Source organism: Myotis nattereri (genome assembly GCF_964212035.1).
Source record: "Myotis nattereri genome assembly, chromosome: 11".
In the NCBI taxonomy this organism is placed as follows: Eukaryota; Metazoa; Chordata; class Mammalia; order Chiroptera; family Vespertilionidae; genus Myotis; species Myotis nattereri.
The window spans coordinates 49,152,172-49,175,017 of NC_138086.1; the positions used below are offsets into that span (position 1 = coordinate 49,152,172).

Here is a 22,846-nt window from a genome sequence, read left to right on the forward strand (position 1 = left end):
ATATTTCATTTGGATATAAATGAAACTTTACATAATAACACATAAGTCATCTAAATGCTTCTGAGCAGCATGGTCAACTCACCTTTGGACCTTGTACTCCAATCCCCATTGGTCCTCTAGGGCCTGGAGGTCCTAGCAGGCCTATTTCTCCCTAATAAGGAAAGAATATTTGAAGAGTATTTGACTGAGGCAGCAAAATAAAAACAACATACTCCTTCTTTGGTCTCCTAAGAGTTGTCTTATATGTGCTCAATTCATATATATACTTTACCCCATCACATTTGGGCTGTGGGAAGATCTGGCTTAAAGTACAGGCTATGTAACATACTCAAAATTTATTGTAAGGACCCCCACCCCCCTTAAAGAGTCCCTGGAAATGATAGTTATATTCGAGAACAACTAAAATTGACAACTGAAAGTCAAGATGACTGATGATCAAAAGCAGTATCATAACCAGAGAGAACAACCTGAGCTTCCGATGATGTGCCGCGAATCAGGCATCTCAAGGACAGTAACAGCAGTCTATTGAGCTGCTTCTCACATGGGCACTGCTAAGGAGTGGGCTTGAAGGTGAGACCTCTCAGAGAAGTATTTTATTTATTTAACAATGATTGATGATTTTTTGAAGCAACATTAAGGATAGCTAATTAGAAATAGGTATCATACCTTTCCCCAAGGGATAAATAATAATTCTAATTTAGGAGATAATTTGATTCCTGTTTATAGAAAATGTTTATTTGTTGGGTCATTTCTGACTCCATATCTTTAACTAGCTGTTTTAGCAGTTGGCCCTACTGTGGAAGTGCTGGTGAGAATAAAAATGAGTCAGTCCAAAGAGGCATGTAACCACAGGTAGTTCCTACTGATATTACTGCTTGAGATGCTAGAATAGGGTCTCATAAGTAAAAGTAACAAAGAAAACAATAAATGAAGATTGTTTAAATAAAGCTTCTAAGAGCATAAGGAATATATATTACATTTTCTACACCATTAGGATTATCAGTAAGATTTTACATTAAGTAGAGATCTCTGATTTTTAAGTGCATTTCATCTGCTGCCTTCCAAATGCCTGCCCTCTGCCCAAGAAACAGCCAGTATATTTATAGACATATGAAGCTCCTTTTTCATTGAGAAAGTTACCTTGGAACCAGGTAAACCCTGTCCTGGGGGTCCTTGAGGACCAGGGGGACCAATAGGGCCTTGGATTCCCTTTAAAATAAAAATAAAAAATTTAATAGTATTAGTGAAATTAAGAAGAAATGTGGGTAAGAGTTTCCAATCCTCTAAAGTGAGTTTAGTTCATGTCCCATAATGAATTACTAATAGTCAATATTAGTTGAATGGGATAGCAGAGGCTGCTAGGTGAATCATGAAATGCATTCTCCCTTCTCCCATGGTAAGAGAAATTTCAGCTGGCCCACATGGCTGCCTGGAATAAAGACTGTATTTCCCAGTTCCTGTGGCAGCCAGGTGTTGCCATGTGACTGGGTTCTGGCCAATGGAACGGGAATGGAAGGGATATGTGTAATTTCCGGTCCATGCTAAAGGTAGATGCATGCCTCCTCCTCCCCTACACCCGTTTTCCAGTGGATGAAGTGAAGACATGGTGTTTTTCCCATGGAGGAAGAAAGCGCACCCTCAGGATGGCAGGCGGACAATAATGAAGAAGCCTGAAGCCCTGATGAGCAGAGCCACCACGCCAACTTGGAGTTCTAAAGAAGAGCAATAACTCTTCATCTTGTTAACCCATTTCACACCTCAGTCACATGCTAGCAAATGAGCTGTACCAATTGGTATATATCAAGATGTTAAAATGAAGGTTTGACCTAGGTTGTAATAAGCAATAGGCAGCAGACACTTAACTGATACATGTTCAAACATCTGACTCTCACTCATGTTGTAGGTATAAAAGGGGGAAGGGGATAGCATTTATAAAGTTCCTTGGAGAAAGGAGTCATGAAATTTTTTCTTTGGAGAAGATGAGAGGGGTTTAAGTTGCTTTGTTCGGTACCCCATTCGAGAAAGGGGGTAGCCACTTGAAGATCTTGATATTTTTTTAAACAAACAAAAAAAGTGACTGAATTTTATTTTTTTAAGAGCCCTCTTTTGATTGAATATATTGGTTAATAAAGTTCTATAAGTTACAATTCTATAATACATCATCTATATATTCTATTATGTGTTCACCACCCAAAGTCAAGTCTCCTTGCATCACCATTTATCCCCCCTTTACTCTCTTCTACCTTCCCCCTCCCCCTTTTTTCAGCCCCCCTTTCTCTCTGGTAATCACCATACTATTATCTGTATCTATGAGTTTTGTTTTGTTTTGCTTAATCCCTTCACCTATTTTACTCACAAGGGCCAGCATCTGACTCATGTCTAAGAAAGCTAAAGTGGACCGCGATAGTCCAGAAAGAGCTGGTGTGGGATCAGCCTGAGCATCAGGCCTTGTGCAAAGGCCATGTGAGTTTTTTCTGTGGACCAGAGTAGACCTGGAGCTGTTTTGAGTACTGACCAAAAGGGTCTGAAAGAGTAATGGAACTCCAACAGAAAGAGACGGTATAGAGTAAACCTCCAGAAAAGCAGAGGCTGATGGGAGAAATCACTGGAGGAAGAGAGTCCTTTACCCATGTCCTAGGAGGAGCAAAAGCAGGGGCCAGTGCCAGATCCTCAGAGGAAAGGGTGTCAAAATCAAAATCTGCCAAGGCCAGAGGACCCAAAGCTATCTGACAATGGAGCAGTCAAGAAAGAATTTCTGTACTGAACCTCTCCTCCAGCCTTGACTCAGCCCGGAGGGAGGAGAAGCAGAGATCTTCCCATGGACCACAGGGTCTCCATGCAGCTCAGACCAGATGAGGAAAGATGGAAAGGAAGATTTATATATCGACTAGATAATTTTTATTGTACAATTAAAACTGATTTGTAACTTAGAGTGACCCTAAAACTTTCTATTAACTTAAAAGTGATAAGAAAAGTCTATAGCCTGGTGATAATTTATTTCTGTGGTACAACAAAGAAAAATCTTCCCCTAATGAAAAAAAAGTTTAAAGGGATGATGAGAGAGAAAACTAAGATTTTGTTTTGCTTGCACCCCACAAACCATGACAGTGCATATAATGGTTACAGAAATATGATTATTTTATTGAAAATGTTGTGTCCTTTCTCTAACTATATCATACAACTGCTTGCTCATTTTAAAAAGTACAATTAGCCCTGACCGGTTTGGCTCAGTGGATAGAGCGTTGGCCTGGGAACTGAAGGGTCCCAGGTTTGATTCCAGTCAAAGGCATGTACCTTGGTTGCGGGCACATCCCCAGTAGGGGGTGTGCAGGGGGCAGCTGATCAATGTTTCTCTCTCATCGATGTTTCTAACTCTCTATCTCTCACCCTTCCTCTCTGTAAAAAAATCAATAAAAAATATATTTAAAAAAAAAGTACAATTAGTATTCCCTTTCTCTGGTTGATGAAGATGAAGCAATCTAAACAATTTAAGAAGCCAAGTTTTAAGATATTGAGCCTTTATAAGAAAGAATTCTTCTTAACTTTTTCAGTAGTCCACAAGTAGCATGCAATGGGACAAAGAACCAAAAAATTTCCAAGGGATGTGCCTATATGTGCATACACATGTATATATGGTTATTTAGATTCTACTCTGTTTTATAAAAAGATTTGATATTGTCAAGTCTGCAAATATTTAATGAAAATCTGCAGTCCACTTGAGGGATATTATATGCTAGTTGCTGGTAATGGAAACAGAAGTTCCCTCATAAACAGATGAATGGGAAAATTCATTTCTATATGAAAAATAGAAAGATCTAATAATTACAGGAATTCAATGGATAAACATGTTAAATTAAGGGTAAGAAAAATGAATAATGGCATGAATTAAGGTTAAAGTTAAGTAGAGCTTAGATCAAAGGATAAACAAATTTGTTTCTTGCTCAGAGTAATTTACAAAGAGCACATTCTATTCCATCTCCTACCCAGTAGGGCTTAGCTCCATGTGGACCTTTCTACCTTAAAAATTGTTTTCTATTGGAAAAGAACAGAAGGGGATGAGAAAACCAAAGAGGTCGAGGAGGTCTGAGGGCTTTTTTAAGATAAAGGAAAACAACCTCCAGGAAGAACCAATATTAAAGGCAACAGGAAGTTGCAGGTGGGAGGTCCAGAACTCCCAGGCCATCTGGAAAGACTTGGCTTTCTTTGAACCTCATTTTCCAGCCTGATGGTGGTGACTCAGCACCAGGAGCACCACGAGACCCAGGATGTGGCAGCACTGTGCAGCCACTTCTGAGATTAGAAGGTAAACAAATAAACTACAAAGCCTGAGAATGCCTGGTCACACAGTCAGCTCCTATGTAGTCAAAATGTACAGCTCTTAAATATTTTCTAAGCACTTATTTATAGATTTATCTTGGCTTCTCTTGCACCTTAACCCTCCTAATGTACTACACTAGGACCTCTACCAAGGAAAAGGAAATGGAAAAAGGAGTAAGTCCAACTTTGCTGTTGCTTGGATTAGCAACAATAAACATATACTCAATAATTAGAAATAACTCAGAATTAATGTCAACAAGAAGCTTTGGAATCATCTTATTTTTAAAATCCTTTTCTTCTCCCACTATCTTAGATAAAAGAAGCACTATTCATTCTCCAGGTAGTAGAATAATTCTAACCTTAACTCTAAATTTTAACCAAACTGATTTGCCATTTTTTAAGCAGAAGGGTGTTCAGCATAAATTTGGGTATATTGGTTACTTAATTCAATGAGATAATGTAGGTAAAAGCATATGGTCAACAACAACTCTAGATAGGACTGTTATATTATCTTCATATTATTCAGATCTAACAAGATTATCCAGCTTTCCCAGTAGTTCTGGTCAGAAGGTTTTGGAAGCAATCTCAGTCATGAATGTAAAGACAAGCTAAGAGATCTTTTCTTTATTCTGACCAACAGGGGCCAAGTGTCATTTATAAACTCTGTTTGTGGCTTGTGTCTATTCAGGAATGGTGCCCCTTAAAGTCAAGTAGTTACCTCTGATTCTGGACCTTGTTTTAAATTTAACATTTTTCAGATTGGTTCATGGCTAGGGGGTGGAAGTACTACATACTGGCATTAAGAGAGAGTGCGATTTAATCACTCACAAAGCTGCGGGGGGGGGGGGGAATAAACACACAAAGCAACAGGTAAATAAACTATTGCTTCCAAGGGATACTAAAAATACAAACTATTATCCAAAAACTCTTATCCTATTAATTAGGTTTTAAGGTTAAAAGTTACAGCATCAAGAAATTCAGTATTTTTTAAGTTTTGGAAGTTCTAATAAATAAGATCTCACAAACCATCTTATCCTTTCCTATATTCACTTTGGGTGTGAATTTCATTGCAATTTAACTATCAAGTACACTCATTTGCAGGACTGGCCTTCGATGAACTCCAGCATTGGGCCAGGAAAGGGCAAGAGCATTGATTACCTGTTCCCCTTGACTCCCAACTCCGGGGATGCCCATTGGTCCTTGGGGTCCCACAGGTCCCAAGTCCCCCTGTATAGAAAATAAATCAGAAATATAGCAATAAAATGAAACTTCATTCTCTCATACTTTGCTAATCTGGAATTACGTTGGATTCAAATCTATTTTTATATCCTTAAAAAAGTTCAACATGGAAAGTTAGCAAACTCCTTTTAAACAATTTAGTTCAAACTTGCCAAAATAGTTAATTATGTTTTACTATTTAGTCTGAATTGGTGAGAATTTGCACCAGTTTATATTTATCAGTCATTTTTTCTCATAAAAATCAAAAGTTCCTGAATGGTTATATAATGACACACTTTCTGTTAGGCTCATAACAGAAATATTTAAAAGTATAAAATTCATAGAGTCCAAGGACAACAGGATTTGAGAAATAAATTGAAGCAAAATATTGTAAAATTCTCTAAATACCTTTTCCCTCCTAATCCTTTTAAAATGCATTTTTGAAAATTAAGAAATTCTCTAAGTTAAACACAACAAAATTAAAGAACATTACCTCTCCCCTCCATGAAATAAATTTGGGAAACAAAATAAATGTTATCATTAAGAAGAATATCATTTATCTATCCTTTGTGTCTTTCAACAAATATTTTATGCGTGAAGGCATAATAAGGTCTCTTTCGTGACTAATGAATGCTGCTTGGTTAGTGTGAAAGCAGCCATAGACGACACATAAATGAACAGGTGTACCTGCGTTCTAATAATACTTTATTTACAAAAACAGGCAGCCAGCCCCACATTTATTTGGCCAATGCTGGGCTAAATAAATATATTTTTATGAACAAAAATACATCATTAGATTATACTGTTTATACTATTACAAAGTCCATTGAACCTGTCGCTAAAACATGCCTTGGGATATGCTTCTCAGTGTTTCACTCTGTATCAATCCCAGTCTAAATAAGTATCAAGGAAGGAAAATGTAATGGAGTTCAGTTCTAATTCAGAACTGGATTATTCTGATTCATAACTTGATTGCCTGTCATGTGGCAGGCATTGCGCTAAATGCTTTTCATTCTGTATCTCATTTAATCCTCACAACAACCCTCTGAAGGTAGACATCCCCATTTTCCTGATGAAGTTAAGTACACCCCATTCAGTCGCAAGATTCAAGTCTACTCTCTCTGACTACAAAACCCAACTCATAACCACTATTCTGCAAATATTCAGTATACCAAAAGAGAGATCTTCTTCTGTGCATTGCTATCAACACTTAAAATCTATATCAAAACTACTTCCTTGTTTTGTATCAGTTTTTATATGTGAGAGCCCTTAACATAGAGGTGTTTATCTTATCACTTGAAACAGAGGCACCAAGTCTCTGAATCTAATATATATAAAAGGATAGAAAAGGAAGAAAGGGAAGAGAAAAGGAAGACGGTTTGATTTGGTAAGAGAATAGCAGATGATGGCTTTGCAATTACTCTGTGATAATGTCCTGATATTTCCATGTGTTTTCTTTGCATGAACTCCAGGTGTAAAAATAAAAATGCAATGTCAATGAAACCTAAAAAAGTTAATTTACTGAACTCCTAAAACATGATTCTATTGTACTCAATTTTCACTGCTCCAAAGGAAGAAACACATCTTACATATTTTTAGAGTATTTTGGAGCTGAAGTTACAACCAAGAGTTGTACTGCATCTAAAATTTGTATAACTCACTATTTCCCACTATCTCTGCTATTTAAACACAGATTCCCAGAAGAGATGGCTACCAGTAAATAAAAGAAATAAGTACTTCAAGATTGAAACACACTTAAGGTAATCTTGAATATCAATCATTATTCTAATATAATATATAATATAATGATATGCTTAGAGGTTGACATGTAAATGACTCCAATTGACATGAGGTCTCTGTTTTTTTGTGTATTTTTATATCTCCCATTCTCTGGCATCATTCCCTTCCCACTGTAGTTAGGACCCTATCAGCCTCCAGTAGCTTCTATCACTGGCCTCATCCCTACTTCTAATCTGGATATAATTTGTAGCTATTTTAAACAAAACAAGTAACTAGTGAGAAGAAGGCAATGGCAGGTAGGCCGCAGGGTTGAACATGATTTTCCAGAACACCAGTGTCAGACATAGCCATTCTCTGTGGTGAAGCAAAACCTCTCCGTAGTCATGTCTGAGCATATACAGAAACAAAACAAAAAAAAACAATGTCCAAATTTCTCAAAAGGGATCAAACATCCTCCTAGCCAGTGATGGCGAACCTATGACACACGTGTCAGAGGTGACACGCGAACTCATTTTCTTGGTTGATTTTTCTTTGTTAAATGGCATTTAAATATATAAAATAAATATCAAAAATATAAGTCTTTGTTTTATTATGGTTGCAAATATCAAAAAATTTCTATATGTGACACGACACCAGAGTTAAGTTAGGGTTTTTCAAAATGCTGACACACCGAGCTCAAAAGGTTCGCCATCACTGTCCTAGACCTATACCGACTGAAATGAATAACTGCTACTTCTTTACCAATTGCAACTAGCCTGGCTCCATCTTTCTCTCCTCCTAGGTAAGATTCATTAAAATGCCCAAACTTGCCCTAACCAGTTTGGCTCCGTGGATAGAGCATTGTCCTGTGGACTGAAGGGTCCTGGGTTTGATTCCGGTCAAGGGCATGTACCTTGGTTGCGGGCACATCCCCAGTGGGGGGTGTGCAGGAGGCAGCTGATCAATGTTTCTCTTTCTTTGACGTTTCTAACTCTCTATCTCTCTCCCTTCCTCTCTGTAAAAAAATCAATAAAATATATATATTTTTTTAAATGCCCAAACTTAAAATTACCCCCACTTCCTGAGAGCAACCAGTTCAGAGCCAATTCATACTTTCTTAGACACTCGCCCAAGCCACCTAATATATAAACTCAAATTCTATGAAAAAAATCTCTCATCTTACTGAGTTGTGATAGGTTCCCACGGTATGTGGCCCCTTTCACAGCAGAATCAATACACGTAAATTTGTTCAATTATAGGTGGATTCCTGTTGGTCCTTGCTGGAGGACATCGATGCTAGTTTTCTTAAATGAGTTATCTTCTTTCAGCCTTTTAAAGTAATATTTTTTAGTGGGAGCCTAAGGTTGAATATCACTTCTGTAATGAGGTCAAGTCGTGTTTCAACAGCTATTTTCTTAACTAAGTAGAGGTCTATTCTGCTAATGTTTGGCTTCCAAGCTGCTTGGCTGACGATAGGGATACTGGAAGTCAGAACCCAAATAAATGAGACATTACTATAAATATATAACATGGGAATTTCCAGATAATAATTCATCTCTACAATAATATACCTTGCATATACTTGATTTACAACTAAGTTGACACCTGTGTGGTGTGGTTGTCAGGTTGTGTACAGTTCATAAATGTACATACATAACAAACATTTTTAAAAACAATTTTACTGGCATCTCTTCCATCCTATATCCTATATGTATTACCTTGTCCCCTTTGATTGACAGGCCTTGTAGTCCTTGTGGGCCAATTGGACCTTCAGAACCTTTTTCACCCTGAAAATATATGAGACATCAGTACACTAATAAAAATCAGAATTTTAAAACAGTTAAAGCATTCAAAGCAACCAAATTTACAGCTGACTGCAAGTAGGTCATTCTAACTGACACCAAGATTTGTAACTTGCAAAAAAAACCTAGTCTTAACTCTTAAATAGGAGGTACTCTGTCCAAGCAGAACACATATGAAGTACCGCGAAGGTTGGAAAAGAGCTCTATTCCCAAAATAGTCAGAAATATCTGGGGATGAGTACAACTCGCTGAGTCAGTCCTCTGTCTCCTCAACAGTGCTTCAACTATACCCATCACACAATGGAAATGAGTCCCTCACATTAGTATATGAACTAATACTTGCTATGGTTAAATTATTAAATGTGTTATATCAGAATTTATACACATTCATTGAAAATTTAGTTTTAAAATAATTAATGTAAAATCTTCTTGGACTGAATCACATGACCTATGTAATGTAATATCAATGAAGTCATCACACTGCATTGGTATGAAAAATAAACCATACAAACAATCAAAAATAGTATTCATCTCATGAATTTATTTGAACCATGAGTAAAATCAAAGGACATTTGCAAGAAACATAGAAAACAGGAAAATATCCTTTGTGTCTCTATGTATTCACGGTATAATCACTTAAGTCCTACATCATGGTAAGCAGCCCCAAGGAGCACATATAGAAAACTCCCTTTGGTCCTGCTGATTGGGGAATAAAGTAGTCTGAAAAGTGGGTTCTTCTGGTCATTTCCACAGAACATAATTACATACAGCCGACCCTAAACAACCCTGAATATAGTGGGTTATTTGTTTGAAGAGATAGAGGGCAATGCACTGTGTGGGTTACTATGAGCAAGAGTGTATCTTTATATCATGCAGTTGAACTTGTCACTAAGACATGCCCTCCTGTATGCTTCTTAGTGTTTCACATAGTTCTCATTTATTTCTTTACTAGATGCCCTGGGGTCCCTCGGCCTGGCCTGTGAGGATCAGGCCAAAACTGGCTCTCTGACATCCCCTGAGGGGTCCCCGATTGTGAGAGGGCAGTTCTCAGGTGACGCACCCCAGAATCAGGCTCCCTCCTCTCTGGTTCTGGGTATGTCACCCGAGAATTTCAGCTGCCAAGTCATCACAGCTTGGCAGCTCCTGCATTGAGCCTCTTCCCCCTGGTGGTCAGTGCACGTCATAGCTACTGGGCAGGCACTTAGGCTTTTATATATATAGATAGTAAAAAAAAAATAGATTATAAAGAGAAGTAATTCTGGTTATTTAAGTTTTCCAGGTTGTTTGGGCTACACATATATAAAAATTTACTATATAACAAAAAATAATTCAAGAAACTATGTATTATAAATCATTCTGAAATGTAGTGCTAAATTGCTAGCCTCTGTATCTGATAGTGACATATTGGTTAGTCAAGGGCATTACTAAAGTCCCCTTTATCTAACATATCATTTTCATTTATTATGACAAGTTAAAATGTGTTAAAAGGGGCCTCTCTGAAAATTCAACCCAGCAGTCTCTCAAAACTTAGTATGAATTATTTGTTGTAGCTAATTAATTTCCCTCTAGCTGAAATATGGTTTCCTCATAGGTCATTGAATAGTGATCAGAACAGGAGAGGCTAAGAATGAGCTGTAGTTTTAGAGCGTGCAGCAATGCTGAGAAGGTCAGAACTTAAGGACCTGACTGAATACCGTGGAAGGTCTTAGTCGCTTAGAAAAGAATGTGTGCTTCTCTGGGCAGTGTGTGTGCATGCACATGTGTTTGGGGGGAAAGCTTTAGAAAAGAAGGAAAAAGACTCCAAAATTTATCCTTACTTACTCTCAAATTTTGTTGATGCCACCCAAAGTATCTTGGAAAATCATTTCCCATGTGGCCTTTGGCTAAGGTGCCACAGATTTTGAGTAAACAGCCTAGACAAGGGATCAGCAAACTAAAGCCCAATGGCCAACTCCAGCTCTCTGCCTGTGTTTTGTAAAATAATAGCTTTACTGGAACACAGCCACACTCATTCATTTAAACTACATTGTTTATGGCTGCTTGCATGCTACAACAGCAGAGTTAAGTAGTTGCAACACATACCATATGGCTCACAAAGCCTAAAACATTTACTGCCTGGCCTTGAAAGAAAAAGTTTGCCAACCCCTGGTCTAGAGGAACTTGAGCCCCAAGAATTATATATGGGAAGCAGTGGAGATGTTTAAATTCTCTATTGCCAGGTAAAAGATTGGTCTTTCATGCCATTTTGCTCCTTATAGTAATAAGCTAATTCATTTTTTATTATACTAAAGGCAATGCTGTTACAAATTGGTTTCTTGTCTACGTTTCACAAAACAAAGCTGAGAGTAAAGCTTCATCATAGCTACACACTGTAACTCAACTACTGAGGCTATCACTGTGCTTTAATGACTCCAGTCCAAGAGATTTTTCTAAGTTCACACACAAAATTATATAAAGTAGAAGTCTGTCAACGACTCATTTATGATTGCAAAATTCACTGTCGTTTCATGGTAAGGGGAAATTTACATATTCCTGCATTTAATAGGGTGAAGTTGGTCAGGAAAATACTTGACTTCTGATAACTGGACACAGTTTTTAAAATTTGTAATTCATGACCATGCAAGACAAAGCACTTTTCCTAGTACAGAAGGTCTTGTTACCTTTGGTCCTGGGAAGCCTTCTCCCGGTAAGCCCCTCTCTCCTGGCACTCCCTCGGGACCACGGGGACCCTGGATGGGATAAAAGGGAATGAAGAATAAAGAAGAGAGAAGGATCATGGGAGGAGGGGAAAGAGAAGGGAGGAGAGGAAGGGGAAAGAAAATGGTTATATTTCAGTTCACATGGGCATGACATAGTCCTATTGAAGTCATTAGTAAGAATCCTTTTAGTAAGCTTCATAGTAATCAGGAGAATTATAGTTGTGAAGAATAATATTCCCATCGTATTAAATACTTGTTCCACTTGGTCGGCATCTGATTATCTATTCTGGTGTCCTCAAATTAATGCGAAATGGAAATTAAGTGATGTGTTAGAATAAGGTACAGAAAATAAACCAGATGAGGAAAGGCTAACTTCGAGGACTGCATGGCTGGAGACGGATGCAGAGTAATTTCAGAGTTGAATTATGGGGCATGGGGGGACTGTGAAGAAATCACTGCACAGCTGGTTAAAATACTGAAGTCTGTTTAATTTCTATCCTCATAAATTTGGACTCAAACTTGAAATCTTTCAAGAACTAGTTGAATCCACTGGAGATTTATGTGTGCATAGAAATCTGGTCAAGGGAAGCATGATTTTCAATCTCAATGATTAAAATTAAGAAGTCCATGTAACCGTTGCTCAGAAAGGCACTAGGAAAGGTGCGAACTTCTCACATAAGAAAAACAACAGTTTCAGGCATTGACGTGGACTGACTGGAAAGGTACTCACCGAATAATAAAAAACAACAGTAATGCACTCACTTAAACACCAGGAATTTTAAAAGGCTACACATTTTCCCACTTGGTCTTCTTAGCCAGCAGGCCAAAAAGTAGAACAGAGACTAACAACAGGAATCTTAGAAGCCCAGACTGGAGCCTTCCCTTGAATGGCTCTAAAAAGATAATTAGGGCTCACTGGCCAGGGAAGTAAACCTGAGACAGAATAAGAGCTCCTCTGAACGACCTTGGAGCTGGATACGCAGTCATCCAGGGTCATTTAAGAGATGCTTTCTGGTAAAGCCTGGAAGCAGAACCAGGATGGAGCATTATGCTAATCAGTGACTGAGCACCGTTATGAATTTGTAAGAAAAAAAGCTTACAGCAAAGCTTATAAAAATTGTATATCAGTATTTGTTTTTTCTGTTTTTTAAATATATTTTTATTTCAGAGGGGGAGGGGAGAGAGAGAAAGACAGAGAGAATCATTGATCGGCTGCCTCCTGCATGCCCCACATTGGGGATCGAGCCCGCACCTGGGGCATATGTCCTGAACGGGAATTGAACCATGACCTCCTGGTTCATAGGCCAACATTCAACCACTGAGCCACACCATATATGATATATTCCCCCCCAATATGATATATTTTAAAAGACAGTCTTCTTTAATATTTATGCATAGCCAATTTAGTAAAGACTTTAATTAAAATAAAAAGTTAACATTTAATTCCATTTAAATTGTTATGTTTATGGGAAAACCTAGTTTTTAGCAATCCAAGTTCTTAAAGCATTAATATTCATGACAGCTTATTCTAATGTTAGAGAAATTAACTAAGGGGAAAATAAATATGACATGAAAACTGGATTGTAAACTAAACAATGTCTAACATCACACACTATGACAAGAAAATATATTGACTGATTATCATTTTCCCCAATGATATGACATATAAAAATAACACAATGTACATTAAATGCTAAATAAGTCTATTTTCAAGTTTATTCCATTTTTTTCTTTCATTCAACAAATATTTACCAAATGCCTAACAGGTGCAAGGCTCCAAGCTAGGTTCTAAGAGGATCAAACCAACCTGCTTTCTGTCTCATGGAGTTTAGAGTCTTGCATAATCATTACAAGCAGATTCTGGTGTCCTTTGGACTGAGGTTCAAGTGCCAGCTCTGCTAGGTAGTATTGGCAGTGTGACCTTACAGAAATTAGTTCCTCTCTCTAGAGCTCAGCAAACTCATCACAATGGTGGTAGCAACAGTACCTACCTCAACCTCAGTATTACTGTAAGGACTAAGTCAGAGAGATTTAAAGCTTCTACAAATGAAGCACTCAATAAATATCTGCTAGCACTATCAAAATTATTTTCCTTGAGTGCTGCAGTTGCTAAGACTGTCCTTTTATGGACATTTTGACAAAAAAGGTATTCTGCGCATGAATGGGTGACATTAAGTAAGGAGAGAGGCACGCTGCACAGAACAAACGCGGACCCTTTCCTCCCGCATTTCTAGAATACCTCAACTAAGGTTAAAGTGAAAATAATGGCGGCTTTTAGGAGCCATATGTTCCAAACTGCTGAGAAAAGAGAGCGAATGCTAGTGAGCAATCACTTAGGAGCATTTAAAAATACAGAGAGCCAAGGTTCAGTTACTGCAAACCGTCAGGGTAGTATTCCACACCACCACTACATTCTCAAGTTTTTTAGTTGAGTGGTCAAGATAGGAGATGATTGTTAACCTCAGAAGAGGAAGAGCAGGTATTGGGTTAGATTAACTATATTTTTAATTGATTAAGACAGCACCAATAGAACATTTTTAAAGGACAGAAAGGCTTCTATAAAAAACTCAGTATCCTTTTGAAAGGCCATGAAAATCAATTACAACTATGGCGTGCTTATTTGGTGTCTAATGAACACCTCTAATGAAAAAATATAATGGAGGAACTAATTATCGGTTAACACAGCCTGGTCGGTGAAATGATTTATTTGAAACATTAGCAAGATAAAGTATAATTATCCATTATTTTCCTACTTTCCTTAATAATCTAAACAGTGTGGACAATAAACAAAGTGGTTATAATATACATTGCAAGCATTAAAGGTAAATATCTTAAATAATAATAATAATAATAATTGTCTATAATATTCACATGTGCCATGTCCTTTATTTTTAACTTCAAAGTAATTACAGTTCTACTTCAGGGAGTATTTTCCTTTTACTGATAGCGCTTGAAATAACCTTGCACATAAAACAAACAGATCACCTGAGATTCTGAATCAATTTATTTTTCATGAATTAGTCACCTCTGAGACCAGCACAAAACAAGTGGTAATCAAAAATTAAAGCTGGTAGTTTCTGTATTTGTTACTAGACTATAGAAATAAAATTGATTTTGCATGTCCAGCTTGTATCCCATGACCTCAATTATTAGTTCAATTATTAGTTCTAGGAGGTTTGGTATAGATTTCTGGGGATTTTCTATGAAGACCATTATGTCATCTGCAAATAGGGACAGCTTTAGTTCTTTTTGAAATCTATGCTTTTTATTTCCTCTTCTTGCCTATTGTTCTGGCTTGGACTTCTAATACTACATTGAATAAGATTGGTGAAAGCAGAAATCTTTCTCTTGTTTTTGGTTTTACCACTTCACCATTGAATATATGTTAGCTGTAGTTTTTTTGTATCACAGAAGTTCCCTTTTATTCCTAGTTTCTGAGAGTTTTTATTGGGGCTTATGAGAGTTTTGAATTTTGAATTTTGTTGAATGCTTTCCTGTTTCTTTTTTATATGATCATGTAATTTTTAGCCTATAGTACAATGTACTATTATGATTACTTTTCAATTATTAAATCAGTCTTGCATCCAGGAATGAATCTCAAATGATGCTGCTGTATAATTCTTTTTATATATTGCTGAATTCTACTCACCAATATTTTGTTAGGTTGTTTGTGTCTATATTCCTGAGGGATATTGTTCTATAGCTTTCTTTTTATGTGTTGTCATTGTCTTGTGTTGGTACTGAGAGAAAACTGGCCTTGTAAAATAAGATAGGAAGTGTTCTTTCCTCTTCTATTTTCTGGAAGAGATTATGTAAACTTGACTGTACCCATAATGTTTTATGTCTTTGCAAGAAAAATCTAAATCAAGTGTAGCAAAATGTTAAGATTTGTCTATCTGGTGGAAGTTTACTAAATCCTTCTCTGTTATTTTTAGCAGCTCATTTTTAAAATTGTATTTATGTAGCTAATTTTTATTCCCACTTATTCAGAGAATTATGAAAAAATTCTTGTTTATTCCAGTTTTTTTAAAGCCCAGATTCTCTGCCGTACTCCCAGAACACATAGCGATCTACATGAGCCTGTGTCTTTCTTTCTAGCTGATGGCCCTCCAGTTTTTTACACTTGCAGCTTCTCCAGTGAAGAAGCAGCAGTGTCTGCAAGAAAGCTGATTTCTTTTCTCGCGAGGGTTTACCTTTAAGGGCACTGCCTAGTTAGCAGAAACCGAGACTTGATCACTGGTCTCTAGATAATCAGTGCAGTATATCTTTCCTCATTGAGATGTGTTCTTTTCTGAATGTGTGCACAGACATTAGTGAAAAGCCTCACCCTCAAACAATATGCTCCCATTCCACTCACAGCCTACAACCCGGAAGCACGTTTCTGTTACTACTTACACGTGAGGTGCTATGCAATGCAAAGCCAAATTGGGACACCAACCATGTTTTCATTTGTACCCCAGTGAGTCAGCCACTTTCTTTCCTAGGGGAATGATTACTTGAAAAGTTAAGGAGCTTTTTATGCTAGAATGGTCATGTTTTATTCATTTCCTCTTTAGATCTCTTTTGACAGAAGTATTCTTTTTCTTTTCCAACAATAGGAAACTTCAAAGTTACATGAGGTAGACACTACAGATAACACAGGTCTGGCCTGTCTACCATCCTGCATACCAGCTTTAGAACACACTCCCGGATTAGGTAATGAGAAGTCCTCATTGGTGGTGAGTTTCTCATGGTTACAGGAAAGTAAATTACAGGCATTAGGCCTGAATGCAGATCTCGTATCTCCTAGGAAATTTCGACACATAATTCTTGAATAAGCTGACAAATCTTGTAAGAGATTATAGTGAGAGCAGTTGTACATATCATACATATAGAGTGGGGCAAAAGTAGGTTTACAGTTGTGAGTATGCAAAACAGAGTTTATTCTTGTATTATTACTTATTAATGATTGTATTATTTTCCATATGAACCACTGTAAACCTACTGTGTCTGTATGTGTGCGCACATGCTTCCCTATTTTAATTATGAAAAAATGACCTTGTATCTGGTTCTTGCATATTTACTATCATTTGTTTGTCCAAAAGATATAAGATGGATTAGCTGAAACATTTTTTCTAGCCAGAGGGAGGACGTAAGAACTATATTTGTCCTTCCTATTCCATCTAGAATTTCTGGCTACTTACTGGCTGGCCTGGCTCACCAATGCCAATCGGTCCCGGAGCCCCTGTTCTTCCTTCCTGGCCTCTCTCCCCCTAAGAGAAAGAAATGATCAAATGAAAGCTTGAGCTTTTACATAAAGAAGAAACAGCACAAAATACTCTCAAGAGTTCAACAAAGATAAATAGCAAAACAGCCAAACTTTTCTCGTTCAAAAAGATAAAACATAATCTGGAGGAGGAGGAATGGCTTGAATGTAAGTGAACAAATTACCCTAAAATGTGCAGCATCCCTTCTTGTCTAAATGCAATAGGGCACGTTCCGCTTTCAGAAACTACTGTGTAGTGATTGGCAGGATGGACTGTGTGTGACGCCTTTTGGTGACTGAGATGACAATGTTCATGCCACTCCTGCCCCTTCCCCACCATCCTGGCGTGCTGCCCTCCCCCGCCCTGTCCTCACTCTCCCCCATGGCACCTCCCCTCTCAGTTCCGTTTCACACTTGATCTCCTTCAGAATCCTTCTCCAATAACTGCACCGACATAAACTCCACCTCCCCTGGAGTCTCCAGTGCTATTGTGTACGTGCCACCCAGGAGGACATTGTTTACATTCAAAGTGCACTGTTTTGTACGCTCTCTGTTTTAGTCCTGCATCAGTGTCTTTTTGTCCCAACGACAGAGAAAACCCATTTAAAATAAACTCTATTAATCCTGCAGGATGCAGAGGACACAGTGCTGGTGTTCTAGTTCCTTCTCGTCCCCGACTAACCTTCCTGACAACATATACTTTTCAGTGTCATGGTTCTTCTGGTTTCTGCCCCTGTCGGCTTATTTACTGTGAGCAGGTGGTAGTTTATCTATTAAGGTATTTCACATCCCAGTAACATCTTGCATGTTAACATTTAAAGTCCATAAAGAATCAACAGAACCAGATGTACACTGGCCAGAGAGTGGGTATTTGGAGACTAGCAAATTTTCCCTCCAACCAAATAACAAAATACACTGGTGATTCAGTGGTAACTGACCCTGAGCATGGCACTCAGAGTCCAAGCATCCAGACTGTAACTTCTGCAAGCAGCCTCCTACACCCGTGAGGGCAAGGCTGAGCAGAGTTTAAATCACAGCTCCCCCAGCCCCTACAATAAATTCAAAAATCATCAATGGTCAAAGAGACATGGATCTTTACCTTAATACCTTGCTGTCCAATACCAGGGGCTCCCGGAGAACCATAAGGACCAGGAGGACCTGGCTCACCCTAGAGGAAGAAATGGTGATATGTTAGCTCAACTCGGTAATATTTGTTGAGCAGCTTTTAGATTCATAGTGATGTGATAGGGGCTTTGAGGGCAATAATGACACCTAGTACACAGTCCCTTCCCTCTAGTGTTTCTAAGTCAGTTGAAAACACAACATAAACCCAGGGTGGAATTATCCACTAGGCATAGTATATACATGATTTAGGGCCAACAAAAATGTTTCAATTTTTATTTATAAAATCAGAATTAAACATAAGAATGAATACATAAGAATTCAGTCTGGATTTTATGTGTCTTTATCTTAACTCCGTTCTAAAACACTATTTTTACTTTTTTTTGAGGAATAAACCCATAAAAGCAAAGTTTTTAGGATCTATGAAAGTCATAATGCAGCCTCACTTTTACATTCAATAAAGCTTTAGTAAGTGTTTCTGGCAGACACGTTTTATTTTCTACACAATATCCATCCTCTCTCCTCTTTCCTTCCCTGCTGTTAGGACTCTGAGCTGTTCAGGTCTCGGGCACCTATTCTTTGCCTTCAGGGGTGTAGGATGAATGATAATTGGCCCAATGCAAGTCTAGAATCTCCTTTCCCTTTGCCACTGGTTAGTCTAGGTTGGCGTTTGGCTGAGTTCTGACAGGTGGAGGGATCTTACTGAATGCAAAGAGAAACCATCTGCCTCTGACTCTTCTTCCGTACTTGGAGCTGTACTAGCTGTCTTGTTGCCAGGAGGCAATGATCTCTCAGATGGTGAAGAGGATGCAGCATAAACTTCAAAGAGCCTGCCTGGCTGCTGGAGAACCTCACTCAGCTACTGATTCCACCCTGGACTACCTACCTTCAAACATTCTGTTTACTCAACAAAAAGAGTGCTTATAATTCAAGTCACTATTAGTCAAGATGTCTGTTACTAGAAGCCAGAGCATTTTCAACGAATGCTGTCCACCATGTAGCAGGCCTGGCATCGAAGTCAGTCCTTATAGAACTGAATGAGAACATCAAGCTCATACAACGCACCAGCGAGGAACCGGAGTCCCAGAGAGCTGACCTCAGAATCGGGTGATTGTTAGAGTCTCTGATGCTTTGCATTTGAGTGGGTTGAATTTAAAAGTACCTTCTGTTCATCCTTTTGAGTACAAGTCAGTCTGGCAGATAAATCAACTTCAATTTCCCACTTTCAAATTCAAGGTTGCACTTATTTGTCTATATCGATCAAATTTTCTGGAGCAGCTAGGTAACTGCCATTGTTATTTTGACATGTTCTTGGCCATGGAATTTCTCTCTATCTAATATCAGACTAAAACTTATCCCTCAACTTGAAGTTGTTCTCTTAATCTTAAACTTTGATTTAGCTGCTAGGGAAGATTCCGTTTCCTAAGGAATCCAAATTTTCACTTCAAAGAACCTTTTCCTTACAATTTCCTGTGCTTTCCACTCAAGTTAGAATCTCCTTGCAATTATACTGCATATGGTGACTCTCCATTACTCAGTAAATGAACACCAACTACTTCTATATAGAGGGTAACAAAATAAATACAGAGATGTTTAAGACATAGTCCCTCAACTCAAAGGACTAGTTTGAAAGGTAAACACACTAATAAAATGATAATGATAGTAGTAATAATAAGCCCGAAGTTCCCTTATTCTATTTATATACTACTTAGTACTTGCCTATATGTTTGATCTAGAACAAACGTTTCCTCTGGCTATGCACAAGGCATCAGTTCAGTTGTTACCTTGAAATGTGTAAATCAGGAGAATCAAGAGAAGTAACTGTCTTACTCTTGAGCCCAAGACCCCCTTTTAGTCTTAGTCAACTACCAATAGCAACAGAAATTTCTTAATATTGCTTTTTGGGGAAAATTATGAGGATCTGAAGCTTACAAAGGGATTGTTTTCCCTTATCTGAACACAGACAACCCCATAGCAACATATATTCACATTTCCTCTCACCAGTCACATGGTAGCTGTTTATTACGTGTAGACTCGATTGATATTCATCAGGAGCTAGCATTTCAACATAGGACCTGCAGACCAGTATTTCCCTACAATGAATACCAGTATTTACCTTTTCATACTTCCCTTTTCCCTTTCCTACAAAGATTCCTGAGGTGCTTAAAAAAAAAAAAGTGGTCCTGATTGTAAAGTACCATAGCTAGGTGAGGCAGAGCAAGAAGAGGAGAGTCAGCATTCTACTCGGAATGATTTTCTGGGAATTTGTCAAGGCACTATAGCCCTAGTAAGACACCAGGCTTGATTCCTTTTCTGCTATTATCCTTATCCCAAACCTCACCAAAGACATGCATGCGCGCGCGCGCGCGCGCGCGCGCACACACACACACACACACACACACACAGATTGAATGCGCCAAGAATTACTTATACTTTCTCTACTTCACTTTCTTTTACCATCAGAGGCATGTACAAAGAGGACTGGGTAAAAGTTGTGGCCCCAGCGGGGCCGTTTCTCGTGACCTCCATATGAGCGTGAATGTGTGTGAGCATGTGTAGGGGCATCACAGAAGTTAGGTAGACCGCTTCGGTCCTCCTCAGAAATTAAGGACCTCTATATTGTGGGCCTCAAGATTGAAGGAAGCCAATGATTAATTAAATCAGCTATTTCCAAGCACTGTCCTGATACTTTATATACACTATTTCATTTAATCTTCTAACAACCCTAGGAAATAGGTATTTTTCCACATTATGGTATAGGAATATAATTTCCACTTTTTAATCTATTTTTTCAGCATGTAAGAAATCACAGGGAAAACTGTAGCTTTGGAGTTATTCACTGCAGTTGAATCCTAGGTCTATAATTTACTAACAGTTCGAGTTTTCATAAGATCCTCATATGCAAAATGAGGATAATTATATCTTCCTTACAGGGTTATTGAGAGGATTTAAGATATTGTCTGTAGGACATCTAAGTCATGACCGTCACATGGTAGCTGTTTAATATGTGTAGACTCAATTGTTATTCATCAGGCTTTTCTCGCACACCAAACTGATGCCGAGGACCGGTTACATAATTACAGACATAAATCAGATCGCACCTGCACTTTTCAGACACTTACAATCTGGCTGGACAGAAAAATGAACATAAAAAAAGATACATGCATGTAAATTAGATATAATAAAGATACTAACAGAGCATGTACGACTCCAAGGCAGAAATGTTTAATTCTGCCTTAAGGAAGTAAGACAATTTCATTTGGTAGAGGTGATATGTGCTCTGAACAAAGAAGTAGGAATCGTATCTTATCTGGTAGGAAAGAGGGGACAAAAGTTCAGGAAAAGGAAAGCATGTGAGACATAAAATGATTTGAAATGTTCTGGGGGCAGTAAACAGTTCTGTGGACTCAAGAGGAGAGGAATGAGGTAATATAAGGGTCACTGTCTGGAGCCATGCTGCCCACTAAAAACACACAGTGGGCCACACATGTGATTTTGAATTTTCTAGAAGCCACATTAAGAAAGTAATAATATATTTTACTAAACCCAACCTTTCAATAGATATAGATAGATATAGATAGATATAGATATAGATATAGATATAGATATAGATATAGATATAGATATAGATATAGATGATATAGATATAGATATATAGATATGTGGCTAAGCGACTGTTACGGTCAAATGACCAGAACGACTGGTCACTATGATGTGCACTGACCATCAGGGGCAGACACTCAATGCAAGAGATGCCCCTGGTGGTCAGTGCCTTTCCACAGGGGGAGCGCCACTCAGCCAGAAGTCGGGCTCACGGCTGGCAAGTGCAGTGGCGGTGGTGGGAGCCTTTCCCACCTCAGTGGCAGTGCTTAGGAGCAGCGAGCAGGCAGGCAGTAAGGAGCGAGGGGTCCTGGACTGTGAGAGGGATGTCCGACTGCCAGCTTAGGCCCGATCCCTGCAGGGAACGGGCCTAAGCTGGCAGGCAGACATCCCCTGAGGGGTCCCAGACTGCAAGAGGGGTGCAGGCCAGGCTGAGGGACACCCCCCTCTAATGCATGAATTTCATGCACAGGGCCTCTAGTAATCAATATTTTAAAAATATTAATTTTAAAAATTTTTTATTTTATTGTTTAAAGTATTACAAATAGTAGTACATATGTCTCCTTTTTTTTCCCCATTGACCTTCCCCCAGCATACTCTACCCCCCCGGCACATGCCCTTTCCTCCCACCCCCACCCCCACCCCCAATGTCTTGCGTCCATTGGTTATACTTATATGCATGCATACAGGTCCTTCAGTTTATCTCTTAACTCCGCCCCCCCCCATCCTCCCAGCATTCCTGCTGTAGTTTGACAGTCTGTTTGATGCTTCTCTGCCTCTGTATCTATTTTTGTTCATCAGTTTATAATGTTCTTTATTATCCATAAATGAGTGAGATCGTAAGGTATTTTTCTTTCACTAACTGGCTTATTTCACTTTTATTTTATTTTTTTTAAAATATATTTTATTGATTTTTTACAGAGAGGAAGGGAGAGAGAGATAGAGAGTTAGAAACATCGATGGGAGAGAAACATCGATCAGCCGCCTCCTGCACATCTCCCACTGGGGACGTGCCCGCAACCCAGGTACACGCCCCTGACCGGAATCGAACCTGGGACCCTTCAGTCCGCAGGCCGACGCTCTATCCACTGAGCCAAACCGGTTTTGGCTTATTTTTCATTATT

General features: G+C 38.5%; 1 protein-coding gene across 2 annotated transcripts in view; it reads right to left on the minus strand.

Moving 5' to 3' along the window:
* The window catches only part of COL28A1 (collagen type XXVIII alpha 1 chain), a gene marked incomplete at its 5' end in the record, with an annotated part of 138,532 nt that overhangs the window by 79,631 nt on the left and 36,055 nt on the right, over positions 1-22,846 (minus strand). For both annotated transcript variants that reach the window (XM_081101761.1, XM_081101762.1), the window contains 7 exons: positions 83-151; positions 1,141-1,209; positions 5,476-5,544; positions 8,973-9,041; positions 11,717-11,785; positions 16,939-17,007; positions 18,100-18,168. In XM_081101761.1, coding sequence (XP_080957887.1) covers positions 83-151; positions 1,141-1,209; positions 5,476-5,544; positions 8,973-9,041; positions 11,717-11,785; positions 16,939-17,007; positions 18,100-18,168 — 483 coding nt within the window. The remainder of the gene's footprint in view (positions 1-82; positions 152-1,140; positions 1,210-5,475; positions 5,545-8,972; positions 9,042-11,716; positions 11,786-16,938; positions 17,008-18,099; positions 18,169-22,846) is intronic.